The 27,321-nt window shown below is 41.5% G+C and overlaps 1 protein-coding gene across 1 annotated transcript; it reads right to left on the minus strand.

The window, feature by feature from the left end:
- Positions 1 to 491: 491 nt before the first annotated feature.
- On the minus strand, positions 492 to 25,324 carry LOC123344861 (butyrophilin subfamily 1 member A1-like). Its single transcript, XM_044981357.1, has 9 exons — positions 25,067 to 25,324; positions 19,905 to 20,020; positions 15,579 to 15,926; positions 13,512 to 13,796; positions 4,945 to 5,049; positions 3,629 to 3,649; positions 2,955 to 2,975; positions 2,805 to 2,831; positions 492 to 1,785 (listed from the first exon to the last, which is right to left on the minus strand). The coding sequence occupies exons 2-9, from the start codon at positions 20,002 to 20,004 to the stop codon at positions 1,265 to 1,267; spliced, it is 1,428 nt and encodes a 475-aa protein (XP_044837292.1). The 5' UTR covers positions 20,005 to 20,020; positions 25,067 to 25,324; the 3' UTR covers positions 492 to 1,264.
- Positions 25,325 to 27,321: the final 1,997 nt, after the last annotated feature.

The raw sequence follows: 27,321 nt of genomic DNA on the forward strand, positions 1-27,321 counted from the left end.
CCCCTCATTTACTCTTAACTGCAAACAGCCTGCAGACTAGATAAGCAGCTGCTCCAACGGACTCCCTTTCTCCCCCCCCCCGCCCCTGCTGTTTCTCTCCTCAAGCAAACACTCATCCCCCTGCCTGCCTCATTCACAGCAAGGTAGTGGGTTATCTCACTTGATTGTTCACAGTCAGTTACAGATTGATCACAGCAAACAGGAGCTGTGTTTGTTTTTTTAGATAAGCAGCTCCCGGAGTCCCGAGTTCACAACAAAACAAAGAGTGGCTGCATAACAAAACAAAGAGAGTAATTTAGTTAAAAGCATTCTGGGATATCTCCTAATACCCTGGAGGCCAATAACAGCGCTGGTGTGTGGCCATACTTTACGAGCAGTGCTGCAGCACCAGCGCTGCAATCGTTATACCCGAAGCAGACCCAGGTGTACAGCCAGCGCTGCAGCCAGGGAGTTGCAGCACTAGATGTGCCCTGCAGGTGTGGACAGTTACTAAGCTGCAGCGCTGTAAAGCCTCCACCAGCGCTGCAACTCTCAAGTGTAGCCATACCCTAAGAGAGTTTAATGACCACAGCATATTGTAAGGAGATCCACAGCTACTCAGAGCAGTTTGTTAATGGCACTAAAATAGCATCAATGTCCAGGAATTAATATAGGGAATTAATGAGTCACAGTCTCACTTTCAGTAATAAATCTCTCCATCCTGCTCACGTTTCCTTTCGTTCTCCCTTTTCTTTCCCTCCCCTTCCTCCTCCCTCACTGTCCTTTTCTACTCAGCATTTTTCTAGCCCTCACTTGTGATCCCTGTTTATTTTCCTGTGTCTCTCCCACTCTCCTTCTCTCCCTGTCACAGATCATCCCCCTTGGCTGCTCCATTCATTCCCCTCCATTCATTATCCTTTCCCCTCTTGCTGCGTCAGTGAGATCTAATCCACAGATCTGCACAAAATGCTCCTTGCTGCTGCGGCGCTTCCAGATTCTCCCCAGCTCCCCCAACCCTGATTGATTAATTCTGTGTCCCTGCCACCCCCACATCTGCCTGTCTCCTGCCCAGCTGTTAGTGCTACCCCCGTCCAGCATCTCTCCCCTCAGCCCCAGGGGTTCTTCCCCCTCTGTCTCCTGGGACTGCAGGGAGGGGGAGGAGCTTCCAGGGGCCATAGAGATGAGGCACCAGGGGCTGGGCAGATGGGAGTCCTCCAAGATCATAGACACTGGGGTTCATGAGGCTAGAGAGGCTGATTTCCGGTTTCCCCCTCTGCTGTGTGTCTCAGGGACACAGTCTGAGCCGGGCTCCCAGCCCCACCCAGAACCAGGGTTGGATTCTCTCCCCAGGGACGGAGCCCGGCGGGAAAGTGAAGATCGGGGCCTCGTCACCAGCATCGATAAATGTCACCTGCCCCCGGTCACAGTCCAGACAAACCCGGATCCTGCTGGGGGCCCGGCTCAGGGGCAGGGGGGTCGCAGGGGAGGTGAGAGCCCGGAACTGATCCTCCCACCAGTTCCACTCCACAGCCCAGATCCCCCCTTCAGGTCTACGGCTGATCCCTCCCTTCCTCCCCACAGACTCTCTGGCCACCCCCACAGCCCAGCATCCCCCATCCCCCACCTCCACCTCCCAGCAATGTCTCCCCGAGGTGAATCCCTCACAGCCCAGCACACATTCCCAATAGTTAAATCTCTCAGGGTTGTTGGACAGTCGCTGCCGCGTGTCTCCCCATCTCACACATTTCCCTCCCTCAGACAGGACGAGGTCAGGATGAGCCGTGTCTGGATCCAGAGTCACATTCACTGGGGGGAGAGAGAATCAGAGCGTTAGGGGCAGAGCTCAGTCCTGGGGGAGGGTTTGATGGCATCAATGACAGAATCTGCCCCAGCTGGGGAGTGACTCAGAGAATCTCCTTCCAGGATGTACCCTGCTCAGAATGGGGAGCAGCTCTGAGATGTCAGCACAGTGCAGGGGAGAGTCACTCTTGAGGGAGGTGACAGAGCAAGAAGATTTGCTGATCTGAGACTGAGACTCCAAATGTTTCTCATCCTGCTCTTCCCTTGATGGCGACTAGAGACCTGGGAATCATAGGGAAGCCCCAGTAGATTTCCATTCACATGGTCACAATTACCTTTTCCCTGATGTGCCCTCCCCCACTTCATTTTAAAACCTTGGAGTTTGGCTCTCTGGTGGATGCCAGCATGATGCCTGCTCCATCTTTCCACATATCTGAGCTCTGTAGATAATGACAAGATTCAATAGATCCCTAACTAAAATTCTGTAGCTAGTCATCAGGGCCAGCCAATGAGAATGATCAGTCCAGATTTCAGTTTTTAAAATTGGGATTTTGATTTAGAAGCAAGGAGCTTCTCCAAGAGAAGGAAGTTAGGGGTGGGGAGAGGAGAAAGAGGGTTTGGAATTTACTCCATGAAGGAGAAGGTGGCAAGGATGGTTAAAAACAGCAGAAAGTTGGGATTTGGTGGAGAGAGGAAAAAGGAGAGAAGACAAAAGATGCAGAATTTGAAGTCTGAGTAGACTTACTCCTTGGTTTGAACTCTGGAGACTGGTCACCCTTGTTCCTCTAGCTGACACCAGGGCTGGGATCCTAACGGACAATAACTGCTCAGTCACTTGGAGCAGGATTATGGGAGAAATGTGTAAGGAGGGCATGTTGTGGTAGTCCTTTCCTCTCCTCCTTTGAACCTCAGGGCTCTGTCTTCTCTGAACAGGGACAATATTATACTACACTTTCTTCCTTGTTTTTTTGTGTGCAGTGAGAGGAAGCAGGATCTCCCATTGATTAAATCTGAGTTGTAATTACCTGCATTGCTTAGGGATCTCCTCCACTCTGGAAGCAAACACATAGATGGGGATGAGAATTAAGCCAGACAAATTCAGCATCAATAGGATTCATTATCACAGAAAAGGCTGCATCAGAGAGAGAAACAAAACAAAAACAAAATGCCCTTACCTAGGTCTACTTGAAGTTTTCCTAAATAGCAAACAGAAATAAAAGGACATCCTGTAAAAGCTTCTCCTGGGTGGAATTAACCACTGCCTGCCCCCCAATCATTGATCAATTGGCCTGTCTACTGTGCATTGTTTTACATCAGTACAATCCTAGGGATTAGACACAGGATAAGCCAAATCAATGCAAATCACTTTTCACACTGGTGTAGCTGCATTAGGGGTCTGACCAGGTGCAGCTCTATAAGGAAAGGAGAAGGCAGCCCAAAACTCTCTCAGTGGCCTTTATGCCAGCGTTGAGCTGAGTGAAAGGTCACACTTATAACTCACATACCTCACCTATGTGCCAGGGCTGTGGGCACTCAGTGCACAGAATCCTGATGCAGGTGACCACATCCTCACTTTGATCCTGGGCTGCCACCAGCCCCTCTCGCAAGTTCTTTTTATGGAGCTGGCCTGGAGCCATTTTTGCCATGGGCATCAAGTGCACAATCCCCCCGGTCACCCACTCCATGCTGCCTCCTGAAGAGACAAGTCCAATACTGGCTTCCGACCCATTACCGATATAACAAGTTATGCAATTAGTATTACTTATGATTTTCAAGTTGACATTGTCACATTCATTCAAAAATCTTTCAGAGCATATAATTGGTTCTACCAGGAGAAAATGGAACTTACTGATAGTGTTGAGATGTTTCCCTAAAAAAGAAAATATAAATAAAATTATGTGAGGACTTTTTCTGTGACTCTAGATTTAAAAGGATCTTTTCATTATGAGTCCTTGAATAATGATAATGACACTGCTCTACCAAGCTGTTGCAGCTCTCCAGGAATTTGCAGCTTAGGTGCCCAGTGGAGGAGAAATTGGGTACTTTCTAAGTGTAATTTGATTTATTTACACACATAGACCTGTCCTTGAACAGCGATGGTCACAAACAGCACACAGGCAATCCTGTCTCTCAAGAATTTCACCGAGCAACAGGGCTTGGTTCCCAGGGAACTCCAAGAATTGATGCCAGTTGACTAATAAATCCTACTCTGTTTTGAAAAGGCTGTTTCGTGTCACTGCAAAAACTTGCTGTGGCACATAAGTCCCTGAAGAGCATACAAGCCTCTGTTCAGGAATCTAAGTGTAGACTAGCTGGAGAGAGCTCTTGGTGTGAAAACCCGAGTGCTGGAGCCCAGAGGTCCAGTTAAGGAGGTGATCAGGCCATGAGGCTTACTGTGAAGGAAGAGTGAGATCCTTTGGATGTGTGGCAGACTGAAGAGGTTCCTCCAAGAGACTGTTTAAGAGCTGGAGTGTGGATCCATGACATTTGGTTCCTAGAGAATCTCAAGAATTAACACCTCAAGAATTGACTAACTTGAGATCAAGACAATGAGCAAACTCTCCTGTTTCTTGTTCAGCTCCCTCTTCCTGAAACTTTGCAGAACCCAAAACTAACAACAAAAACAACAACACAACCTGTCTTCCCCAAGACTGAACATTTGCTCACACACTAAAACAAAGTAAAAAGAAAGAAAAACATGGAAGACTGTGTACTAGCATTCCTGGATGGAGCCTTCCATAATAACAAAAATAACAAGCCATTCCTTAATACTGTAATCTTTTGAACACACTAGAATTAAACAGCAGAAACTCCATAAGACGAGGGTTTTCATTTGAGCCAAGGGTACTTAAAAACCCGAACCATACTGAATTACAGGGGGAGTTGGGAACCTAACTCCCTCAGGCTCCATTGACAATCTAATTAAACTGCTGCAAACCAAGTGTTAGGCTTATTTTAAGATGAATAGGAACAGGTTTAAGTTAACCTGAAATAAACTCCACTTAAATAGATGTGTCCACACAGAGGTTTGCCTTGGTTTAACAAAATCCACTTAATTTCATACTTTAAGCTGATGTAACTTTTCCATGTAGAAAACTCTAAATGGTCTTTCTAAGGAGAAAATCTCATTCTGATTACACTGCATTTTCCCCATTAGAGCTTTACCTCTTAATTTGAAGAGAAAAAGAGTAAGGCTGATGAACACCAACAAAATCACCAGAGTCACACTGCAAACCACCGGCCAAGGAGACATTCTTGGGAAAAAGAAATCTGAAACACAAAGCCCACATTAGTCTGGAAATAATAAACACTATACTACAGTTTGGAATGACAAATAATGTGTACTTTTATTCTAGAAAAATGTATTACATCAGAGTTTGTTTGAAACAAGTGTGGGAAAAAATGCTCCCTGAAAGATAAAAATTGGCAGAAACCAATTTTAAAGAGAGGTTCTGCTCTCACACTTCTGATAGTATTTAATACACCATTCAATACTTTGTGACATGCTACCAGCCTCTCCCTGTCTCCGTCTCCCTCTCTCCAGCACACAGAGGCACCAGTAGAAAAAAGGGCCTAGAGGGCACCACCAGAAAAGTGGGGGGGCCATGGGCCACGGGGGGAAAAGGGGAGGGGCCTACATGGGCCATGCCGCACTGATGCGAGGGCTTCACGTGACCCACGTCACCCCCCCGCCTCTGACAGCATATATAGGTGCACCTGGTCACATGACCTGTTATTAAGGTGGCTTCAGCCTTCCCATTATAGGACCTTCTTTTCAGTTGCTCACTGCTTTGCCAAACTTTAGCCATCTGGGCAGAAAAGTTCCATGCTGGGTATCTGCCTCAGGCGGACTTTTTTTTTTTTTAAACAAGTTTCAGCCAAAATGGTTCCACTGTTCCTAAGAATGAAGTCAGAGAATAACACATTGTTTTGACATTCTAAAAAAAAAAAAAAAAAGTCTGATGACCTTTTCTAGGAGAAGCTTTAATGCCCCAGGCTTTTGAGCAGAAACTTGATATTCAGCAGGGTGTGACCTTTGTGTCAGGGATGTGCCTTTTCCCTGTGAAAATCCATCCAATAATTGGCCAAGTGATAAGCCTCTGAAAAATTTTCGTTTCCGCACACTCAGAGTTCTTAGAGTTTAGCCGCTAAATTCTCTGAAGGTTTTGTCCTTACAGAGTATGCTCCATCCTCTCACAGCCCCTACTACTGACCAGACTTCACGTGTGACATCCCCACACTCCAGGTCAAGGATAAAAGGGCAAAGCTGAGCTTTCCCGGCAATTGCTGCTCCAAGCTGGTGTGGGGTTGGGCACTAGAATGGACAGCAGGGGGCCTGTATCTCCTGTGCTCTCAGTGCCCACTCTGCTGGTGTCTAGGCAGAACGGAGGTAGGTGACTGACTAGAATATAATCGACAGGGGGAAAGCTAGACCTGGAAGGAGGTTAAGGAATAAATTAGAACAAAGTGCTCGGTGAGGCTGGTTCTGGAGTGAGAGAGAAACTGATTAGGAATGAGGTGGAGCTGGACACTGGGTAAGAAGACTGGGAACCAGTGAGGGAAATGGGAGGACTGAACGTGAGAACTGAGACCAGATGAGGAACGGGGGAAAAGGGACAGACTAGAACAAGGCTTGACAAGGAGACTGGGACTGGGAACCAGTAGGGTAATGGGGAAGAGGAAGGGGAGTCAAATCTGACAAGGAGCTGGAGTGTGGGGTTACATCTGAGGCTGGTTGGACAAAGAGACAGTGCAACCAGCTTTCAGAATGGAGAGAGGTCAACAGTGGTGTCTCCCAGGGGTCTGTTTAGGAGCAGTCCTATTCAACATATTCATAAATGATCTGGAAAAAGGGGTAAACAGTGAAGTATCAAATTTGCAGATGATACAAAATTACTAAAGATAGTTAAGCCCCAGGCAGACTGCAAAGAGCTACGAAAACTGGGTGACTGGGCAACAAAATGGCAGATGAAATTTAATGTTGATAAATGCAAAGCAATGCACATTGGAAAGCATAATCTCAACTATACATATAAAATGATGGGGTCTAAATGAGCTGAAGCCACTCAAGAAAGAGATCTTGGAGTCATTGTGGATAGTTCTCTGAAAACAGCCACTCAATGTGCAGCGGCAGTCAAAAAAGCAAACAGAATGCTGGGAGTAATTAAGAAAGGGACAGATAATAGACTGAAAATATCATATTGCCTCTATATAAATCCATGGTATGCCCACATCTTGAATACTGCGTGCAGATGAGGTCACACCATCTCAAAAAAGATATATTGGAATTGGAAAAGGTTCAGGAAAGGGCAATAAAAATTGTTAGGAGTATGGAACAGTTTCTGTATGTGGAGAGATTAAAAAGACAGGGACTTTTCAGCTTGGAAAAGAGACGGATAAGGGGAGATATGATTGAGGTTTATAAAATTATTACTGGTGTAGAGAAAGTAGATAAGTGTTGTTTACTATTTCTCATAACACAAGAACTAGGAGTCACTAAATGAAATTAATAGGCAACAGGTTTAAAACAAATAAAAGGAAGTATTTCTTCACACAACGCACAGTCAACCTGTGGAACTCCTTGTCAGAAGATGTTGTGAAGGCCAAGACCATAACAGGGTTGAAAAAAAGAACTAGATAAATTCAGGAAGGATAGGTCCATCAATGGCTATTAGCCAGGATGGGCAGGAATGATGTCCTTAGCCTCTGTTTGACAGAAGCTGGGAATGAGCAACAGAGGATGGATCACTTGATGATTCCCTGTTCTGTTCATTCCCTCTGGGGCACTTGGCACTGGCCAATGTCAGAAGACAGGATACTGGGCTAGATGGACCTTTGGTCTGACCCAATATGGCCATTCTTATGTTAACCTTAATTTGGTCCCTTTGTGCATATGCCTTATGACAAATCTTTAATTAAATGATCACATGCTATTTCCCCCTCCCCCACACCAGAACTCTTGCCTCATTCAGTGCACTGGAGGCACCTGCTCTGGAGATGAATCTGGGTTGTGCAGTGAAGGAGGGTGTTGCTTGTAGGCCCCGGGCCTCATTTCTTTCAAAAGTTGGAAAGTGTGGAAAGAATGAGGCAGGGAATTCCAGGAAGAGAAAGGAAGGTCTCATGGGTACAGCAGTTCAGTGGCCCTTTTGGAGGCAAGGGGAAATAGTATGTGATCATGGCATTAGAAACTGTATCATAGTGCATAAAAGAAGGGGGTCCAAATTTAGAATACACAGGGAACCTGAATTCTGGTATTTCCTAACTTTTGAATCTAATTTTCATTGAAGGTGTTTTGTATGTGTGCACATGGCTGAGCATGTTGTGGAAGTAAAGCAAGAACTGACAAATACAATAAAATATGGGTAATTCCTCTGTTTTGCCTAAAATCAATGAGAGTATTTGTATATAAAAAAAATATTTTAAGCAATAACTGACTGCCCAGGAAGGATAAACCTCTGTTCTTTTGTCTTTCAAATAATCAAAAAAAAAAAGCAACAAAAAAACGGCTGCCAGCTGAACAGCATTCAACGTACCATGCATTTACTGGCACAATAGGAATTATGTTCTGTGTTTTATGTCCTGTCTTGTGGTGTTTGTCTCGTGGCCAAAATTGTTGTGTTTAATATTTTCATAAAATAGTCTAGTTCAAAATTAAATAAAAGGGTTAAATCAAAAGGCAAATACCTGTTTTATTCAACTTGAAATACAAAAAGTGTTTGAATAAATCAAAAAATGTAATATACTGAAGTCTAATACATTTGCTTAAATAAAACAAAAAACTTCATTGACCAAATCTTTTAATTAAAAAATTGTTGTTAAAATTTGCACACCAACAGTCTTTGGAAGCAAGGACATGAAAAGTTAACCCACTCTCCATATTGCACATGGGATCCTTCTGGCTACCTCAAATTTCTAGCCAGAGGGCTGGAAAAAAAAAAGGAAAGCTATTAAACACCAAAGGTTGTACTGAGTGGACTCCTCAAAAGTGGATATGCTTGTCCTGGCTTGTTGCGCCAAAGCTCTGTAATGAAGTTATTTTACTGAAAAAATATATGTGGGATACATTAAATAATAAAACTAATGTATTGTATAATGGCAATGTGTATGTGTTCATTAATTAAAAAAATGTATAAGTAAAAAATAAAAAGGTTTCCTTTGTAGGTTAAAAAAAGCCAAAAAAAACCCAAAACAAATTAACTAAAGTTCTGTTAACCACCAACACTGCCGTAAAGTGCAAAGGACTACCTGCCTGGACCCATGCTTCTCACTGCAAAAAAAAAAATAAAAAAAAAAAAGACCCCTCCAACTCAAAAAAAAATGCTCCTACTACTAATTAGCCTATTTCTCCTTCTAGCTCTACTGTGCCTTCTAAACAGGCGAAAGAAAAAAAAGAACAAGGTAAAGTGCTAGTAACCTCTCCCTTGTCCACTGACAAACCTATGATGCCTTTACATTTTTCTAAAAAAAGCAAAACCATTACAGGCCGATGTGCTGGTAACCTCTCCCCTTTATGATGCTAAACCACAACTGTTTCAAAAACAAACAAACAAAAACCAACTCGCTCCATTAAAACCACCAAAGTCCAAAAATTCCTGCCTACAAAAAACATTAAAAACTAACCGTAATAAAAAAACAAAAATGTATACACTGTCAAAAAAACCTTATGGAACTCATGCTTAAAAATGTGGTATTAATTGAATTTTGGGGTTTATTCTACAGGCTGCGCCCTGTGATTTAAATAAGTCCTTCAGCACGTATTGCTCTCCCTAGTTAAATTTTAAATAACAAGTACCAAAGGCACCTTGTTGCCACTGCCTCTGCCATCTCCTCCATTACACTATTACCCCTGTAATACATCCAAATACAAACAATGCCAAATATTCAATAAAACCAATGGCCAAGGCCTTCACACTTTAGTAATTTATTTAAATATTGTTTAAAAAAATATTTTTAAGGTTCAAAATATCCCATATAAGCAAACAATTAGGTAAAAAAAAAGTATATAATATCACTACAAATAAACCCCAAAATTTGTAATTAAAATTAATAAAATCTATAGTAAAATAAATATGATAGCTGTCTCTAAAGTTTGCAATGTGTTAAATTAAAAAGGCCCTTATTGTTATTTGGTCACCCAATTAGTAAATAATTAAACAAATACCCAAAAAGTTTGTTCTGCCACCACAAATTTTACCTGTATTAAAATTATTCCAGTGACTGATAATGTAGCTCTATTGCAATATATCCCACCTCTTAGGAGATTAATATTAATTCCCCCCAAAAGTATATAAAAGGTGTACAATCAACAAATGTAATATAGTACTACACCAAAAAAAAGTAATAAAATATCAATAAACTGTAATTAATACTACACTAAAACCTGTCAAATTTACATTGCCCTTATCCAGTTTCCAAATCACCTCTACATACCCAACTTGCTCACATAAAGCTGCCATTAAATTAGCACAACAAACGGCCTGGGTTAGTTCCTCTTAAAAAAAAAAAAGTGGGGGGGAGGAACGTAACAAATCTCTATGACATGGGGCCAATAGTGCAGCAGCAATTTAAAATATTTTTAAAAGCGAAAAACATAATAAAAAATTGGGGCAACTAGCAAAGGCCACTGGTCTTATTACTGGAGCACAGCTGACCTAGGTGCAAGCTGAAGTTGGTAAATTACATGTTAGTTTTACTCTTAGTTAATAACCAAAAGCTATTAACAAAAATTGTATTAAAAATTACTACGGGTAAAAAAAAATTGCAGTGAAATTTAGCATGTTCAAAATTCAAAATTTCCTAGATGACCAGCTAATGACCATTCAGAGTAATCTTGAGCACGAGGCATAGCCTACTGCCCTTACAAATACCTAAAAAATGCCATCTAATGTGTAGCCATAAAAATATACTTACAATTTTTCAAAATAAAGTTCTATATACTCACAGTGCTCCTCCCAAGCATATAGGAGGCGTATGGGCTCCCACATACCGAACCCTGCCGGATCCATAGGGAGGATGCATATGGGACTGAATTATTCACCGTAAAACCTAAAAAATTAAACCACCTGGTATGCCTAGCCAATTTGTTGTTAGTGCTCCTGGAATAACACCCAACATTTAAATAAAAATAAAAAGTCAATAAACATTTTGTCCGTTAAAACCTCCGCAGCTTCAGTGTATGCGTAAACTGTTGTCACTGTTCATAACAATATTTGCTAAAAAAAACCAATCAACCAACCAACCAAAAAAACTACCCTAACAGAACACCTACTTTTTCAAGCTAATAATAGCTATGTGTATGTTAAAACCATCATGTTGCAACATATACATTTTAATCTCACTTCTGCTTCCGGCAATCATATTATTTACTGGCCTGCAAATAAAATCTTACAAGTAGCCCTTAGGTTTCAAATACCCTTTAGTTGAACTAGTTTAGTGCCTAATCAATTTCAAAATTTACATTCACTTACCAAATGTTCAAAAAAATCTCTAAATTACAAAAGCAAATTCATATGCTTCAAAATATTTATCAAGTAAAAAAAATGCCTTTCATACAGCTTATAAAGTGTCTACTTTATGTACTAAGTATAACGTATTGTGCTTTGTAACTAAAACTGTACAACAACCCCATATTATTACTGTAAAAAAGTTATTGATTTTTTTGTTATTTGATTTTAAATTATGTTATTGTTATTGTAAAAAACATAATAGTAATACCTTTCATGCCCATGATAATAATGCATTGTCACTGCATCCAATCAAAACCCCTAAGGTTAAAGCATTTAATCTAAAATCCAAAGCTTAATGAAAATGAAGGTTTAAAAATGTTAGTTGCACTAGAAGTACAAAAGGGGTGTGTGTGGAAGTAGAGCAAGAACTGACAGGGATTTTAAGGGGATTTCAATGAAAACATGTTTCAGAGTAGCAGCCGTGTTAGTCTGTATCCGCAAAAAAACAGGAGTACTTGTGGCATACCCTGTGGCATACCCTGTTGGTATGCATACTTCCACCTTTTCATGTTCTCTGTATGTATAAATATCCCCTGTCTGTGTGTTCCATTCTATGCATCCGAAGAAGTGAGCTGTAGCTCACGAAAGCTCATGCTTAAATAAATTTGTTCGTCTTTAAGGTGCCACAAGTACTCCTGTTTTTTTTTCAATGAAAACAGTCACCTCTGTGAGCAAGAGTCAGGCTAGCTGTTAGCCTAATAATGCGAGATTTGTAGAAGCGAGGATTGTGTGAGACGAATGGGAAAGAACTGTGTGAGAAGTTGTTGCGACCTTCTGTAAATAAGTATAAAATGTAGACTAAAGTCTAAATAAATGTAAAAAATAAAATATCAGAATGACCTATGTATAAACAAAATGCAGCTGTTGCTCATTATTGTATGTAACAAAAGGTGTAAATGCTTGCTGTAATTGTTTACCTATAAAAAGACCTGACTAAAAAAATCCCGTGTCCTAGTGCACTCTCTCCCTCTATGCAATTGCTTAAAAATAAAATATCTGACTTTGCTGCACCCAACAAAAAAGTAAAAACTTTGTTTTTCTCCGACAATGTGTATGAATAGTGGGTTTGTCTGTTTATATTTTAATTCTGGTTGTCCTTATGCACAGTCTTCATGCTGTTGGATAACTGGGCTTCTGAGCCCATCATCCAACCCAGGAGCCAACTCAGGGGAAAGTGCCTCCTTCTTTTCATGAAATTAATGCTACAGTTAAAACACATAGGAAGAGAAATTGTAGGTAATCATTACATTTCCCAACAGAAATCTTATATTTAAGTAAAATTAAAACTTTTGTAACAGCAAAAAACTTCCATAGTAAAAGAAAATCTGATGATTTAAGAGTGGAAATAAATAATGAATGGAGGGCAGATAAATATTAAAATACTCTTCACTTCAGCTGGGATAGGAGCTGATCTGCTAAATGGGTGTGTAGGAACAGATCCAAATCCTATTAACGTCTTTAATGGGCTTTGGATCAGGCCCACAACATTTTGTTGTTATGGCAACACCCTTCCCTGTGTGAAGTTTGCTAGAGGGTGAGAAACCAAATTTCATATTAAAACTTGGACCCTGTAGTGAGTGACACACTCACATGACTGTTCCCAGAGCTCCAGACTTTCTTGGCCCTGCCTTGCTTCTGATCCTTCATGAGCCAGAGTCTCAACAGTCACAAATTTCCTCCACGTTGAAGAGATCACAGCACATCACATCTCCCTCTCCATAGTCACTGGGGCAAGAAGCCTAGTTCTTGATCCACCAGACCACCAGGAGGTGGAAAGTCCAACCAATCAGTAGGACCCCCAATATACCTTAACACTGCCCTGTGATGGCTGTATGAGAACAAGAAATCGAATTTCAGCTTAAACATAGATTTATAAAAAGAGATGTAAATAAAAGACCAGTTTATTCTTATATGGGATTTCAAATACCAACCATCTTGTTTTTTATTACAATCATACCCATAGAGCATTTCTAGGCAGAAATACATTTGGATTTCTTTTAAATTTAACCTTAATTCTGAATTTCCTGTGTCAAAACTGCGTGTTTCTGGGATAATTACTATATCCCTGGAATGTATTTTAACCTAAATTGTGTTCTGAACCTTAACTTAATGTAGTTTTTGGTGAGGAAATATTTTAACTTTTGTATTATTTAGTAACCTAGATTTTATTTCTTCTCCCCCCTCCCCAGTTTGGGATATCAGTGTTTGGTTTTGGTGGTAACTCACCTGATATATAAAAAGTTGAGGGTTCCTTTTCTAGGCTGAAGTAAGCGTTCCTTATACAACAGGATAAATTCTGGTTTGAATTTTCTGTTATAATGATAGAACTTTTTATTTCAAAGAGCCCACGTCCATCTTTGGATTTTGTTTCAGTAGAGGAAGATAAAAGCTGCCCACTGCGATCTCGCCACAGCACCTCGGGCTCTGGGTACCATCCAGCCAACTGACACACCATTCGGATCCCTCCATCCTGATAACCCTCAACAGAGATTTGAGGTGCAGAGCCTGAAGCTAGAGTAAAATTAATCAGTGTTAATGATATATACATATACAGCCTAGCATATAAAAGTTTTCATTTTCAATACATTGATTGAATACACTTTATGACGGATATTCGTAAAAACAGGAAACTTGACTTTAATGAGACTTAAGTATTTGTTAAGCATTTTGCAGTCCTGCGGCCTCAGAGATGGAAGTGAAAGTCTTACAGAGCATGGGAATGTGTAATCAGCAGCTTAGTAGGTGATGTGAAGTGGGCAAGGATTGCAAAAGAATTTCCCTTAGATTTCTGATTTCTAGGCTTTGAAGGTTTTTTGTTCACAGATTTAATAGATTTTTAAGATGAGAGGACCACTGTGATCATCCAGTCTGACCTCCTGGATCACACAGGCCATATGTCTTCCATGAATAATTTCAAGTCCAAAAGCTGTGGCTGACCTCGCACACCCCTTTTCACCAGAGGTGTTCAAGCTGGTGCAGTGGGTCCTGGTGCAATTGTAACTCTCACTGAACAAAGGTTTTGTTTTGATTGTAATTGAGGAGAGGAAAATGTGTTTTTTTTCCACTACTGTCCCACACGAGATCAACTTATACCTGCAGTGAAGAGTGGCATTGAGTATTTAACCTCTAACTTAGCATGAACAGATAAAGTGAAGGATTGTGACACAGAAAAATCTTGCCTCTCTCTCCCTTTCCCAATGACTGTTCTATTGTGTACAAATACTTAAATAGTCACTGGGCCAGAGAGACATTGCCCAGAGGTTAGTGCACCCCCCTGGAAGGTGGGAAACCCTGGGTCCAGTCCCCCTGCTCCAGTCACTCTTTCATTATTTATCCAACATGGAACAACTTCAACAGCAGAGACTGAGGGAGCCTCACATTAGAATTTCCCATGTTTCAAGGCACAAACACCGGCACGGTTGATAGGGGAAACGTGGAAGTGAAAGGGGATTTACGGGTAACAAAATGTAAAATGATAAACCCTAAGGCCCAACTCCACAAAGAGAATTGGTGTTGCAACACCAAGCACCAAATGGCCTAACTTTTAAGACGCTTAGAAAACCACTGGAATCCACAAAGCCTGAGTTAGGGGAGAGATCAGTGCCTGAGAATGGGATCCACAAAATCCAGCATCTGGGGAGGAAGCTGCCTAAAAGAGCCCAGAACAGATGTTGATAAGAGAGGTGTATCAGTAGTGGTCCACTGTGCCAGATTTCAGAGCCTGAACCCAGGCTGGATTGAGGCCCCTATCTCTGCTTGTGACTCACAGCCTAGCACACTCTTCTGGAGTCAGTCACCTAAGCCACTTTTTACAATCTGCACTGATGCTGGTACCTCCCATAGAATGTTCGTTCCAGTTTTTAGAGCACTTGCTGAAGATATGGGAGTCCCCTGATTCAATTACTCCCTGTGCTTAATGGGGTGGGGGGAAGGATGTGAACAGGGGTCTCATATTGCCCATGACTGTGCTCTGACCCTGGGCTCTGGGATATTCTGATGTGGGGCTCTTTCATTCTCTCCTGCTGAAGCTATTTCACTTAGGACAAATAATCATTTGCAGTCATTGGAGCAGGAAGATTAGACCTTGGGTCTCCTTCTAACATGTGAGAGCCCTGATCATCGGCCTACAGATTATTCTCACTCTCGCTCTCTGGCCCAATGACTAATCTAGGATCTCATTTAATGACTAATTGGAGGATTTATGGGGCACCTGAATTTTAGACTTCGGTGTCTGACATGGGAAGTTAGGTGCCTAAGTACTTTTGTGGACTTTTACAGACACATTTTACTGACCTTCTACCTTCAGGTCCAATACTGCTTCTTCATAAATTACATCATCTTGAACAAAACAGCGGTACTGTCCTTCATCAGAGGGTCTGACATTCACAATCTTCAAGGCAACGTTCCCATCCATGATGCCAGCTTTCAAAAGCTCTGTCCTTTCATGATATTCTGGCATCTGCTGCTCATACTCATCCTTCCCATGCTGATACAGGTGCACAAACGAAGTGAACTCAGACCGGAACCATCTCACCTCCATGTTCTCAGCGCTCATCCTGGGGGACAGGTGACAGGGTAACACAGTGTCCTCACCCACAATGGCAGTGACAGGCTGATCAGGTCCAATCACTGTGAACCGAGCTGCCAAAGGCACAAAGAAGATAAAACAAATAAAGTGAACGTACATCATATTCCCTTTTAAACAATTACATTAATAAATTAAGTATCAGAGGGGTAGCCATGTTAGTCTGGATCTGTAAAAGCAGCAAAGAATCCTGTGGCACCTTATAGACTAACAGATGTATTAGAGCATGAGCTTTCGTGGGTGAATACCCACTTCGTTGGATGCATGATGCATCCGACGAAGTGGGTATTCACCCATGAAAATTCATAAATTAGAATCTCTTTGTGCGTATTTCCTATTTTGTACCTCTATTGCAGTGCTCTGTCGTTGACTAAGATGTGTCCTGAATTTATATATGAATTTTACAACCAACAGTGCATTTGGATAACCATAATTTATATTAGTTTTAATGGAAGCTGAAATACTTTCTGCCATTATCCTTACAAGCAGCTCCAGACAGAATTAACTTGCATTTGCAAATCTTTCAAATCGTTGCTTTCTGTTTGAAACAGTTTAAGTTTTTTGAATGTTATAAAAACATATAAACTAAGTTAAAGAACATTATTAGGGTACCATTCAGGAAAGAATCTTTTTTCAAGAAGGAAACTTCCGCATGTGTTTAACTTTAAGCATAAGCTTAAATGCTTTACTCCAGTGGTTCTCACACTTTTGTACTGGTGACCCATTTCACACAGCAAGCCCCTGAGCGTGACCTCCCTTATAAATTAAAAACACAACTTTTAAACACTATTATAAATGCTGGAGGCAAAGTGGGGCTTGGCGTGGAGACTGACAGCACACGATCCCCATGTAATAACCTCGCAACTCCCAAGGGGTCATGACCACTAGTTTGAGAATTCCTGCTTTACTCAATCAGGAGCTAAGGCTGCCAAACAAAGCACTTAAATATTAAGAGATGCCAGATTGTGCTACTTCATTTCTGCCTCCTTTTGTGTACGATACAGTCTTCTGTTCTAGGACCTCATTACTGGCCTTTCCACAGAACCCCTGTTTCACTCTGAGACTGCTCAACTGGCCTCAGCAGAGAGAAAAAAAGAAGGTTTCCTACAGCTAACCACTTGCTTGACTTGATGCTCACAGGGAGTACCTTGCTCATGAGCTCTGTGAAGTCAGCTGGGATGTTTGAGCTAATACGTCCCTCCCTGCCTCTCCCCTCAGTTTTAAAACGGGAGATAGATAGGTGGCCAGGAGACCCCCAATGAAGTGTCTCACACACTAGATCTCCTTTGCCCTCTGGCTCCTATGGAATCTGCACCTGCACAGTCCAAGCTGATTAGGTTTTTGAGAAGAAAATGGGCATGTTGAGGACACACAAGAAGGGCCATATTAAGAAACTGGATGGATGAGGTGTAGTTATTAATCCTGAAGGTCTGGGGAGACATTTTACTGTATTGTTACCCCCTTTCAACCTCAGCAGCTAGTCCAATTTTGAAGCCTGTTAGAAGTTGACATTGATAAAGCATCACACTCTCTTTGCTGCAATCTTTTTTATTGACAAGGAATGTACCAAGTCCTGCTTCTCCAAATGCAGGAGGAACCAAAAGCGAAAGGAGCAGTTTTGCATCTTACAGCCCCCAAGCCTTTCTAGCCAACAGACTCAGAAGTTCTCTCTGTAACTTTTTTCCAGCATCACACTGTGGTCACAGGCTCATGCTTGGCTTCTTTGCTTTTTTTTTGGTCTCTGCCTCTCTCTCTCTCTCTGTTCTTGTCTGCTGTCAGTTCTGTGTGTTCCCTCTCTCAAATCTCACACTCCTACACTCACCGGGTCACAATACCCAGTGGAAAACCTTCTCCCTGTCTTTGCCACCTCCTCCACACACCCAGCACATCCACAGTACTAGGTGTGGTCTACACTAGCACTTTTGTCGGGCAGGTCATCCCCCAGATCGACATAAGTGTCACCGATAAAAGTGCCGGTGTAGACAGAACTGTGTCAACAAGAGAATGTCTCCTCCACCGCCCATTAGGGGTGGTTTAATTATGCATAGAGCAGCTACAGGGGAGACTTTACAGTGGCACAGCTGCAGTGGTACAGCTGTGCCGCTCTAAGGTCTGTAGTGTGGACATAGCCCTAGTCTCTGCACAGACTCTATTTAGCCTTGTTTTAGGTATTGCTACTTTACTCTCTTTTACAGCTATATTAAGTGAAAGGGTGCATGCACACACCAATTTGAACAAGGTCAACTCAGTCCAGAACTAGATGTTGCCCAGCACATAACAAATCATTTATTTTTACTGATGTTGATATGCTTGGGAATTTGTGCTGATTTTTGTTCAGTTTTGTATAATGTAGTTAAATAGGGTTGTTGTCACGTTACACTCCATATTATTTATGGAAATATGCTTATGAATACGACATGACACAGTTTGAATAAAGCATTTCCAGTTATGTGACATATCTTTGGAAAGGTTATAAACTCCTGAATGTGTTCATCCTATTTGTATGCATGTATCATTTCTATGAAGTGTAAACCAATGTTATTGTTACTAATGTCGTTCTGCCAAGTGAGGGCCATTAAGGTACTTCAGGAACTTGATGACTCTTAAGCAAGAAACGATGGGAGGTCTATGGATTTGTTTTCCTGTAAGTCTGTGGGACGCCTGTGAGGAGGAGGGGCGATGGGGATCCCTGCATAGGTGCCACCTTCCCCTCTGCCCTGTGGGTGCTCAACTCCCCGTGGCCCTGCCCCTGCATCGCCCTCACCCCACCCCAATTCTACCCCCTTCCACATAGTCCCTGCCCACCCTGCCTTTTCCCACCCCAGCCCGCCCCCTCCCCCCAAGTCCCCACCTCTGCCCTGCCTCTTCTCTGCCTCCTCCCCCGAGCCTGCTGTGTCCCCACTCCTTCCCCTTCCTCCTGGAAAGTCCTAAGTGCCACCAAACAGCTGTTAGGCAGTGGGAGAAGCGCTGGGAGGGAGGGGGAGGAACAGGCACGTGGGATACTCAGTAGGGGAAGATGGGAGGAGGGAAGGCAGGGGCGGGGGGAGCTTGGCTGCCAGTGGGTGTGGAGCATCTGCTAATTTTTCCCTACGGGTGCTCCAGCCCCACAGCACCCACAGAGTCAGTGTCTATGGGTCCCTGCCAAGACACATGTCTGTCAGCTGATGCTGGAATCCATCTTGGATTTTAAATTTTTCCACAAAGGGGGGGGAAAGTTTAACAAATGAGACAAAGGATTCCTGCCTTTTGCCAAATCTATAAAAGCGTATGAGGCTGGATAAAGAAAGAACCATGAGGACATCCCTGCTTACCTCCCAAGATGCCTGCTGGAATTAACAGAGACTGAACAGATTGGGCCGGAATAGAAATGAGTCTAGTCCGTGAAAGCAGCTTATTGGAAGCTTATCTTTGAGGGTGAGATATTACATGTAACCAGTTTCTTAGTGTATTAAGCTTAGCCTGGTGTGTTTGTTTTATTTTGCTTAGTAACTTACTTTGTTCTATCTGTTACCTCTTATGATCACTTAAATCCTACTTTTTGTACTTAATAAAATCACTTTTGTTTATTAATAAAGCCAGTGTAAGTCATTGTTACCTGGGGGGCAAACAGTCTGTGCATATCTCTCTTCACTTCGAGAAAGAGGGCAAACAATATGAACTTATACGGTATAAAACTTTATACTGTGTAAGATGAATTTATCTTGGGTTCAGGTCCCATTGGGGCTCTGCACTGGGGTGCTGAGGCAAGTCCCTTTTAACTGACCCTTCCCAGAGATGAGCTGATTTCAGTGTCTGTATTCTGCAGAGGGGTGTGGCCCTATCTTCGTGCCTGTGCTGGAGGAGGCCTGGAGGGTCTGGTTTGGCAAGACAGAGGCAAGGGGTGCCCAGGCTGGCAGAAAGGTTAGGTTCAATGGTATCTCAGCACATCAAGTGACAATCCCAAGGAGGTCCCAACGAGGGAACCCATCACAATTTAGAAATCATGCAAATGAAAAAATTCTGTAAGCAGCAGCAGAAGCTAAGGACATTCCTACCTGATTCCAGCTTGTGAACATAAAATGTCATGAAGAAAATGATAAAATCAGATAGAGAGGAGCTGGCTCTGGAGCTGTGGCAGATTGAAAGACCCTTCATCTCTGTGTAACTTGATCTAGATGACAGCGGGGGGGGAATAAAATAAAAAAAAGTTATTGAGTGTAACACAGTCACTATGACTGAAGGCAACCTGGATACAGAGAAAATGGAAAATTATGAACATGATACATTATTGGCAAAACAAAACAAGACCCTGCAGCACTTAACTTAATTGCATTTCTCTGGTTCTATGTAACTTTCAATAATGTTCTGAAGGTTGCATTTGATCAAGCCCAACAGTTCATGGAATGCTCCCGGCATTGATCAAAAGCTGTCTCCCGATCAAGGGAAACTAACCAATGTGTAAATCGAATATTTTTTAGCCAAAATTAAATAGGCAAAGGTTGTTAAAAGTGGATCTACTGAAGATACAATGGGTCTGGTCATGGCACACAACCAACCCAATCACAGTTTTCAGTCTGTCTGCCAAGGCCTTTGAGAAAAGTTATAGCTGGAGCAATGCAGGGACACAGCTCTCCAATCCTTTACCTCCCCAAGGTACCCCTTCTTAAGCAAAAGGGTGAGAATTTCTCCACAACAACTGGTAATATTGTCTCTCTGACCTTCTCCTGAAAAGCCTGGACCAAGTCAGTCCCAAAACGGGTCCAAAAGACCTTGCAAAACTCAACAGGCAAACCATCATTACCAGGTGTCTTCCCTAGAGCATTTAGGGCATGTGACACTGTATGGATTCTGAGGGACATTTGAGCATATTATGAATAATTAAATGCTTGTCAGTTGGATCCAAACAGATGGCTGCTTGTGCATTTGATGGAGCTGCAAACTTCTCTGGAAGACATGGTGGAGTACAACTTTGCTCAGAGAAAAGTGTAACCCTAAGCTTTCCTATTCACACTGCAGAGGCCATCTATGCTACTAGCACTAGTACAAGCTACAGACTCTTCAAAAGACATTAAAAAGCTATAAATTTAATGTCTTCATTATATTCTTTTTTCCAGCAAGAATCCAAAAACACTGAATATCTTGGAAAAAATATAGATGATACACTGGGACTGAAGTTCAAATTACTCCAACCTGGGAAAACCTTCTGGCTTTCTCATGAGCGATCCTTGGCTGTTGTCTTAAAATTACTCCAGCCATTATTAACGGCTTTAGAAAGTATCTACCAAGATGGGATGGATCTAAGTAGTGAGGCTGGTGGATTACTTTTGCTACTACGTTCAGAGAAGACTATTGCCATTCTCTTTCATGTAAGTCTACTATTGAAACCACTTGGGTCATTAAACAATGCAATCCAGGCATCTGTTACAACCGTAGTAGATCTTTGTCCAGCAACAGAAGCTACATTTGGATCAACCAGAGAGCTATCCATTGAAAAGTACTGGAAGAAGCAAAGACTTCCATCCAGAAGTTGACTAATGAAGGCATTTATATTGAATCCTTAAGTGAAGAGGACACGAAGTGTTTGTTAAGACAACTGAAGTACACAAACTTGATTCTTAAAAATGTACAACAGCGACTTCTAGATTCTACTCAACCTCTATGTAGCTTTTACAGATGCCTGTCCTATAAAACACCAACAGTTGAGTGGAGTGAGGCACTACCAGCAATGGGGCTACCATGTGCTCAGGACAGAATAGAGAATTTTAACACAGAGTGGAATATCATATGACAAATGAATGAAGATTTGACTTCAACTTCTTTATCATCATCACTAGTGGCTCAACCTGATCTTTGTGCTATGTTTCCTCGGATGAAAGAAGTAGGAATTCATCTCTTGCTACTCCCAGTCACAACAGCTACAGCTGAACGTTCTTTTTCATGATTGAATAGAATTGTGTGTTCTGAAAGAAGTCATCTTCTGCCTGGTCATGTGAATGAACTAATGAGCATATCAATTGAAGGAATGGAAGTACTGGACACATGAGAAGCCACCAAAGATGAACGTGTTGCATTCAAGAAGTTCATTAACAGAGCTGTGCAAAATTATAACAAGAAACCAAGAAGGATGTAGATCAGAGGTGGGAAAACTGTGGCCCACGGGACCGTCCTGCGCACCCCGAGCTCCCTGCCGGGGAGGCTAGCCCCTGACGTCTCCCTCACTGTTCCCCCTTCCCCACAGCCTTGTGGGCAGTGCTCTGGGCAGCACCCTGCATGCTCCTTCAGGGATCTGTCAGGTAGTCTGGACGTACCCTGAGATAAGGTATGTTGAGGTGTTATTAGTCCCTAAGGCTTAGGGAGGCAGGAGGGTGATTTTAAAACAAACCAAACAAAATCAGCTAACCAACCAAATGGCTATTGGTCCATTCACCTTTGTATTTGCAACTAGAGAGAGAGTGATGGGCTCTTTTTATCAATATAAAACATAATCATTTTAATGCTTTAGGTTTGTATTACTCCACAGTAAAAGAGTGTCCATCCAAGGAGCTGGGCCTACTTGGCAATCTGTTCATACACGTATTTTGTAAAAATAGGCTGCAAATTACCTGAAGGTCAGATCAAGCAGTCCAGCAACAAGAGAAACACAGCTAAAAAAAAAAAAAATTCAAGTAAGGTCCTGCTCCTGCTCTGTGCTTACATTTACACACTGGGATTACTTCCATTGACTTCACTGGGACTGCTCACAGTGCATAAAGTTCAGCCCATTTGTAAGGCACTGCAGGCCTGGGGCCTAAACAAAAACCTATAGGAAGCAGCAGAGGCCGTGAGGATTCCTACCTGGTTCCAACTTGTGAACATAAACAGTTATAAAATAAATAACAAAGTCAGGCAGAGAGGAGCTGAATCCAGAGCTGAATGAGAGAACCTTCATCTTCATTGAAATGTCATCTAGAGCCACACAACAGGAAAAGTAAAAAGAACATAACAACAGTATAACTTAATGAGTAGGCTGCAGTGATTAGGACAAGCTGGATATTAGAGTTTGAGGAACAGAAGATTGCAAAGGATCCATTAAATAAAAATAGGGATAAATGCATTTTAATGTAAACTCATTTGCATATTATGCAGTGACAGCAGTCATCCCGTAGTCTGCACATAAAAGAGCAGATCAGTGTCAAATGAGATTAATGTCCCATGTACCCTCCCCACAAAAGAGAGATAGAGCAAACTCCCCTGAATATGAATTAAGAGAATTAAGGGCAGGATTTTGAAAGTCACTGAGCACTGGCCTAATTGTGCCCCACTGAAGTCAACGGGAAAACTTGAAATGACTAACAGGGGCAGCAGGGTTAGACCAAGACTGAGAGGTTTTAATAATCTGACCCTAAAATCACAGGTGTTAGGAGATTTCCTTTTTGTAATTAAAACAACAGCTGTAGAATTTTCTCTTCACAACAATCCCATAAGACAGTTTTTCTGTTCCCATCATGGGAAACAATAAGCCAGTGTAATAGGTAACGTTGAATATGCTGTACAAAAAACACAGCAGGTGGGAAATAGATAGGAACAGAACATGTTATGATACTTTGTTTTTATTGCCATAGCATGTAGTCACTGATCAGGACCCCATTGAGTGAGGCACTGTACAAAACATGTAACAAAATCCAGATCTCTGCCCATGTAGGAGATCCCCTCACTCATGGAGCTCTGTTCTTCCACACGGACAAAAAAATACATGTTTTTTTTTAAGTTGCCTTTTGGTATCTGAGATTTTAGGTCACACTCACTTCATATTCTCAAGCTTTTTTCCTGCAATCACAAGGGCTAGAAACTTTCTTTAAAAATTAAAACTGAAATTCTCTCATAATCACAGAACAAGAACAGGTGGGGTTTTAAGGAAAGTATCAAATATTTCAAGACTCATGATAAAATTATGAGAGAACTGACACCATTTGAATAGTTCAATATATGTCATTATACAATAAATGAAAAAAATGCAGAACAATGCAGAAATAACCACAAAAGCTTTTTGAGATTTAATTTAAAAATAAATAATTCAAAATGAATTTTATTTCAAGTAAATTTCAAATGACCAGTTCAAACTACAAGGAATGAAAAGATTTATTTTTATTATTGCTATTATGTTTCTCCTGCATCATTTCTTTAAAAAAAAAAGAGAAAGAGAGCGAGCGAAAAAATGGGAAAGTTCCCAAACCCACTCCCCCAAAATTAAAGTGCGTGTGTCCATTTTTTCCAAATGACTTCAAGCTGTTTTTTTTATAAAAAGGAAAGAGCCATAAACATTTCATATCAAACAAACAACAATCATACAATTTTTTTGATGAAAAATATTTCCCTCCTTTTAAATCATATCCAGAGATACCCTCATGAATTCTCTCCACTAACCGCTTTTCACACAGGGAATAATCTGTCTCATAGTTTGTAACATGGGCCTTTCTTGCCATTATGCCATCAAATCTTCCCTAAACCCAGGACCATCAAAATCACCCTTGCTGGCCACCCTTCTATAACTCTGTGGCCACAAAGATAGGAGGCAACATTCATTTATCACAGGATAAGAATGCAGTGTGTACAAACTGATCAGTCAGTGGTTGTTGTGGATCACTTGACATGCATACAGAAGACCAATACCAAGATATTCCGCAATACATTTCAAAGGGTGCTTCATTTTAGGCACATGCTTAATTCCCACTGATCTCAAAATGAATAAAGGCTGTAATTTGTTTCCATTGATTCTGGACAAAATAGGACCTTTTTTCCTTTAAAGTATCAGACGCAAAGGGACTCAGCCCCAGAGTCGCGTTGAAAACTACTGACAACAGGCAGGCCAGGAAGCTATACTGATGGCAGTTGAATTTGCAGCCCTATGTTTCTTCCTATATTCTAAATACAGGACGTTACTTTGTTACAAATCTCCCTTTAACACCACTAAAAACTGGATTGGGCCCAGGGTTCTTGAGTGAAACACAGTAACAGAGGAAACAAATTACTTATTGAATGTACTGTAAAAATCCAGCAGTGCTAGGAAACTTATCTGAAATGCAGTTTGAGGGTATGTATTTTGAATGCACATATGAGGTACTGTTTCTATAAAGAGCAAAACAAATTCTCATGGGATTATCAAATCTTTGTGTTAATAACAATCTGTCCAAGAAAATGCCCTGAATATTATAAAGTCAAGCAGCCAGAGTTCACCTACCTGATTGATCCTTCTGAGAAGTTTCATGGTGTTTAAGGTGCGGTCTGTCCTTCTGAAATCCTCATGCTTTGTCCAGATAGACCTTAAAATATCAATTATTTCATTTTCTCAAGATGCCCAGCTACTACTTCTGGATATAAAATAGCTGCAGTTTGATCAGAGCCTTTTCTAGCAAGTTTTTTTTTTTTAAAGAATCCTGTTGTTCCACACTGATAAATGTGCTTTCCTCTTGCAGCATTTACTGAGTTTGAAAGTGAAAGTAACGGGATTTTGAAAACAGGGTAATTTCAAATGCTGTGTGTAATTTAGAATATCCTCTTAAAGAAACAGTCACATTCCTGCTGAGGTAGAACTGTCAGTACCAGAAGATTCAAATATTCCAGCACTCCAAATGACCCGAATACAAGAGTGATTTTGAAGAGACTTGTTCTTGCTTTTGTGTGAACTGTAGTAAATGTCACTAATAATAATTACTTTTTACATGATGTCACCAGAATAAAAATTCTCCTGTGGATAGTTAGAAATAATATTAATTATACCTTTGCAGTGCTAAACTGGAATTTAGGGTGAACCTCATTTTTTATTACTGTAATATCAGAAGATTGAAGCTCTGACCATCTGTATGGACAAGACTCAGTCTGAAGCTGAAAAGAGAAATTAGAGAATAGTATTAAGGAATCCTGAGTTCTGACCAGGGCCGGCTCTAACATTTATGCCACCCCAAGCAAACAAAAAGAGCGCCACGCCGCCCCCATGAGTGCCGCCCCGCCGAACCCCTCCCCGAGTGTCACATTGCCCAAGTCCCCGCCACCCCCAAGCATCTCATCGCGCCGCCCAAGTCCCGCCCCCTCCCCCCAGCACTGCCCGGCCGAACCAAAAAAAATGAAAACAAACCCCGAGCGCCGCCCCGTCCCAAAGTGCCGCCCCAAGCACATGCTTGGTAGGCTGGTGTCTGGAGCCGGCCCTGATGACCCCACTGGATAATGCTACCAAAAGGCCAGAGCGCCCCTAGACTAGCTGCTAGCAACTGGCACCCTAGGAAAACCATGCAGTCAGTGCCCCCCACCCTCAGACTCCAATGGCAGATCTAGAATGAGGTTTTTCGTAAACTGGGAAACATTCTGCCCTTTTTCCTTTTAATGTTTTTAAGTGTTTTTTTTTAAACAGAGGCTTAATTATTCAGTTTGTCCATCCATCCGTCTGTCCAACCAATGTTTCTGAGATCAGATAAAATAGAGACATGACATTTTCAAAATAGATTTGTACGTGACAGCTAGATTATATTTCAGTCCAATGCATTTAAAATGTTAATTATAATTTTTATTATTACAAATCCAAAATCATCCCTTATGCTATCCTACTTTAACTGACATTATCACCACATCCAATATAGAAAGAAATAAGAAAACTATTCAATTAACTTTAACCTGTATTTACAAAACACTCTGAATAAAAAAACACTCTGTGCTCTTAAAACATGACTTTTCTTGCTTTAAGTATTGAAAATTCAGGCACTAGTTCTTTTAGATCCAGTTTTCCAGCTATTTCATGCTCTATTGACATTGCAGCAAGTCCAACAAGTCTCTCTTGCACCATTGTTGAACACAGATATGTTTCTATCAATTTTAACTTTGAGAAGCTACGTTCCCCACTAGCTATGGAAACTGGCAAAGTTAAAAGAATGCATAGAGCTATAAAAATGTTTGGAAAACTGTCTGTGAGTTTATTTTCACAAACAAACTTCAGTACTTCTTCAGGAGTGGAATGTTTCTTAAGTCATCTTGAAAAAGCCTGAAGCTCACCACACAAATCTGTAGCATCAATGTCTTTTGAATTTTCATGAGTCAATGCCGACTCCAGTTTTATACAAAATTATCTTATTTGTTTTGCTGTTTTCTTTTGCAAGCTGTGGATATCATATAGAAAGCCAAATACTGACTCTAGCTGCTGCATCTGTTAATCTTTTATCAGCCAAGTGAATAGCAGTATCAACGACTGTGAAATAGAAATTCACTTTGAACCTTTGTTTTGGGTTCTGAATGGATATGTCTCAGCCTCCATACGAAAACTGCTCTTTTTTTTGCCGAACGCAAACTGGCTCTGGTTCAAATTCTATCGGAAAGTCTATTTCTTCAGCAAGCTCTAGAGCGGGGTCGGCAACCTTTCAGAAGTGCTGCACCGAGTCTTCATTTAGTCACTGTCATTTAAGGTTTCATGTGCCAGTAACACATTTTAACGTTTTTAGAAGGTCTCTT

Source organism: Mauremys mutica, chromosome 12, assembly GCF_020497125.1.
Source record: "Mauremys mutica isolate MM-2020 ecotype Southern chromosome 12, ASM2049712v1, whole genome shotgun sequence".
NCBI classification, from domain to species: domain Eukaryota; kingdom Metazoa; phylum Chordata; order Testudines; family Geoemydidae; genus Mauremys; species Mauremys mutica.

What these genes read in the sequence shown, in the direction of transcription:
- LOC123344861 (XM_044981357.1), bottom strand. Translation starts at nt 20,004, where the DNA reads ATGAAGGGTCTTTCAATCTGCCACAGCTCCAGAGCCAGCTCCTCTCTA. An exon ending in GAAACATCTCAACACTATCA is followed by an intron (nt 2,976 to 3,628) that starts GTAAGTTCCATT and finishes TTTGCTATTTAG; the next exon opens with GAAAACTTCAAGTAGACCTA. An exon ending in AAAACTTCAAGTAGACCTAG is followed by an intron (nt 2,832 to 2,954) that starts GTAAGGGCATTT and finishes GTTTGCTTCCAG; the next exon opens with AGTGGAGGAGATCCCTAAGC.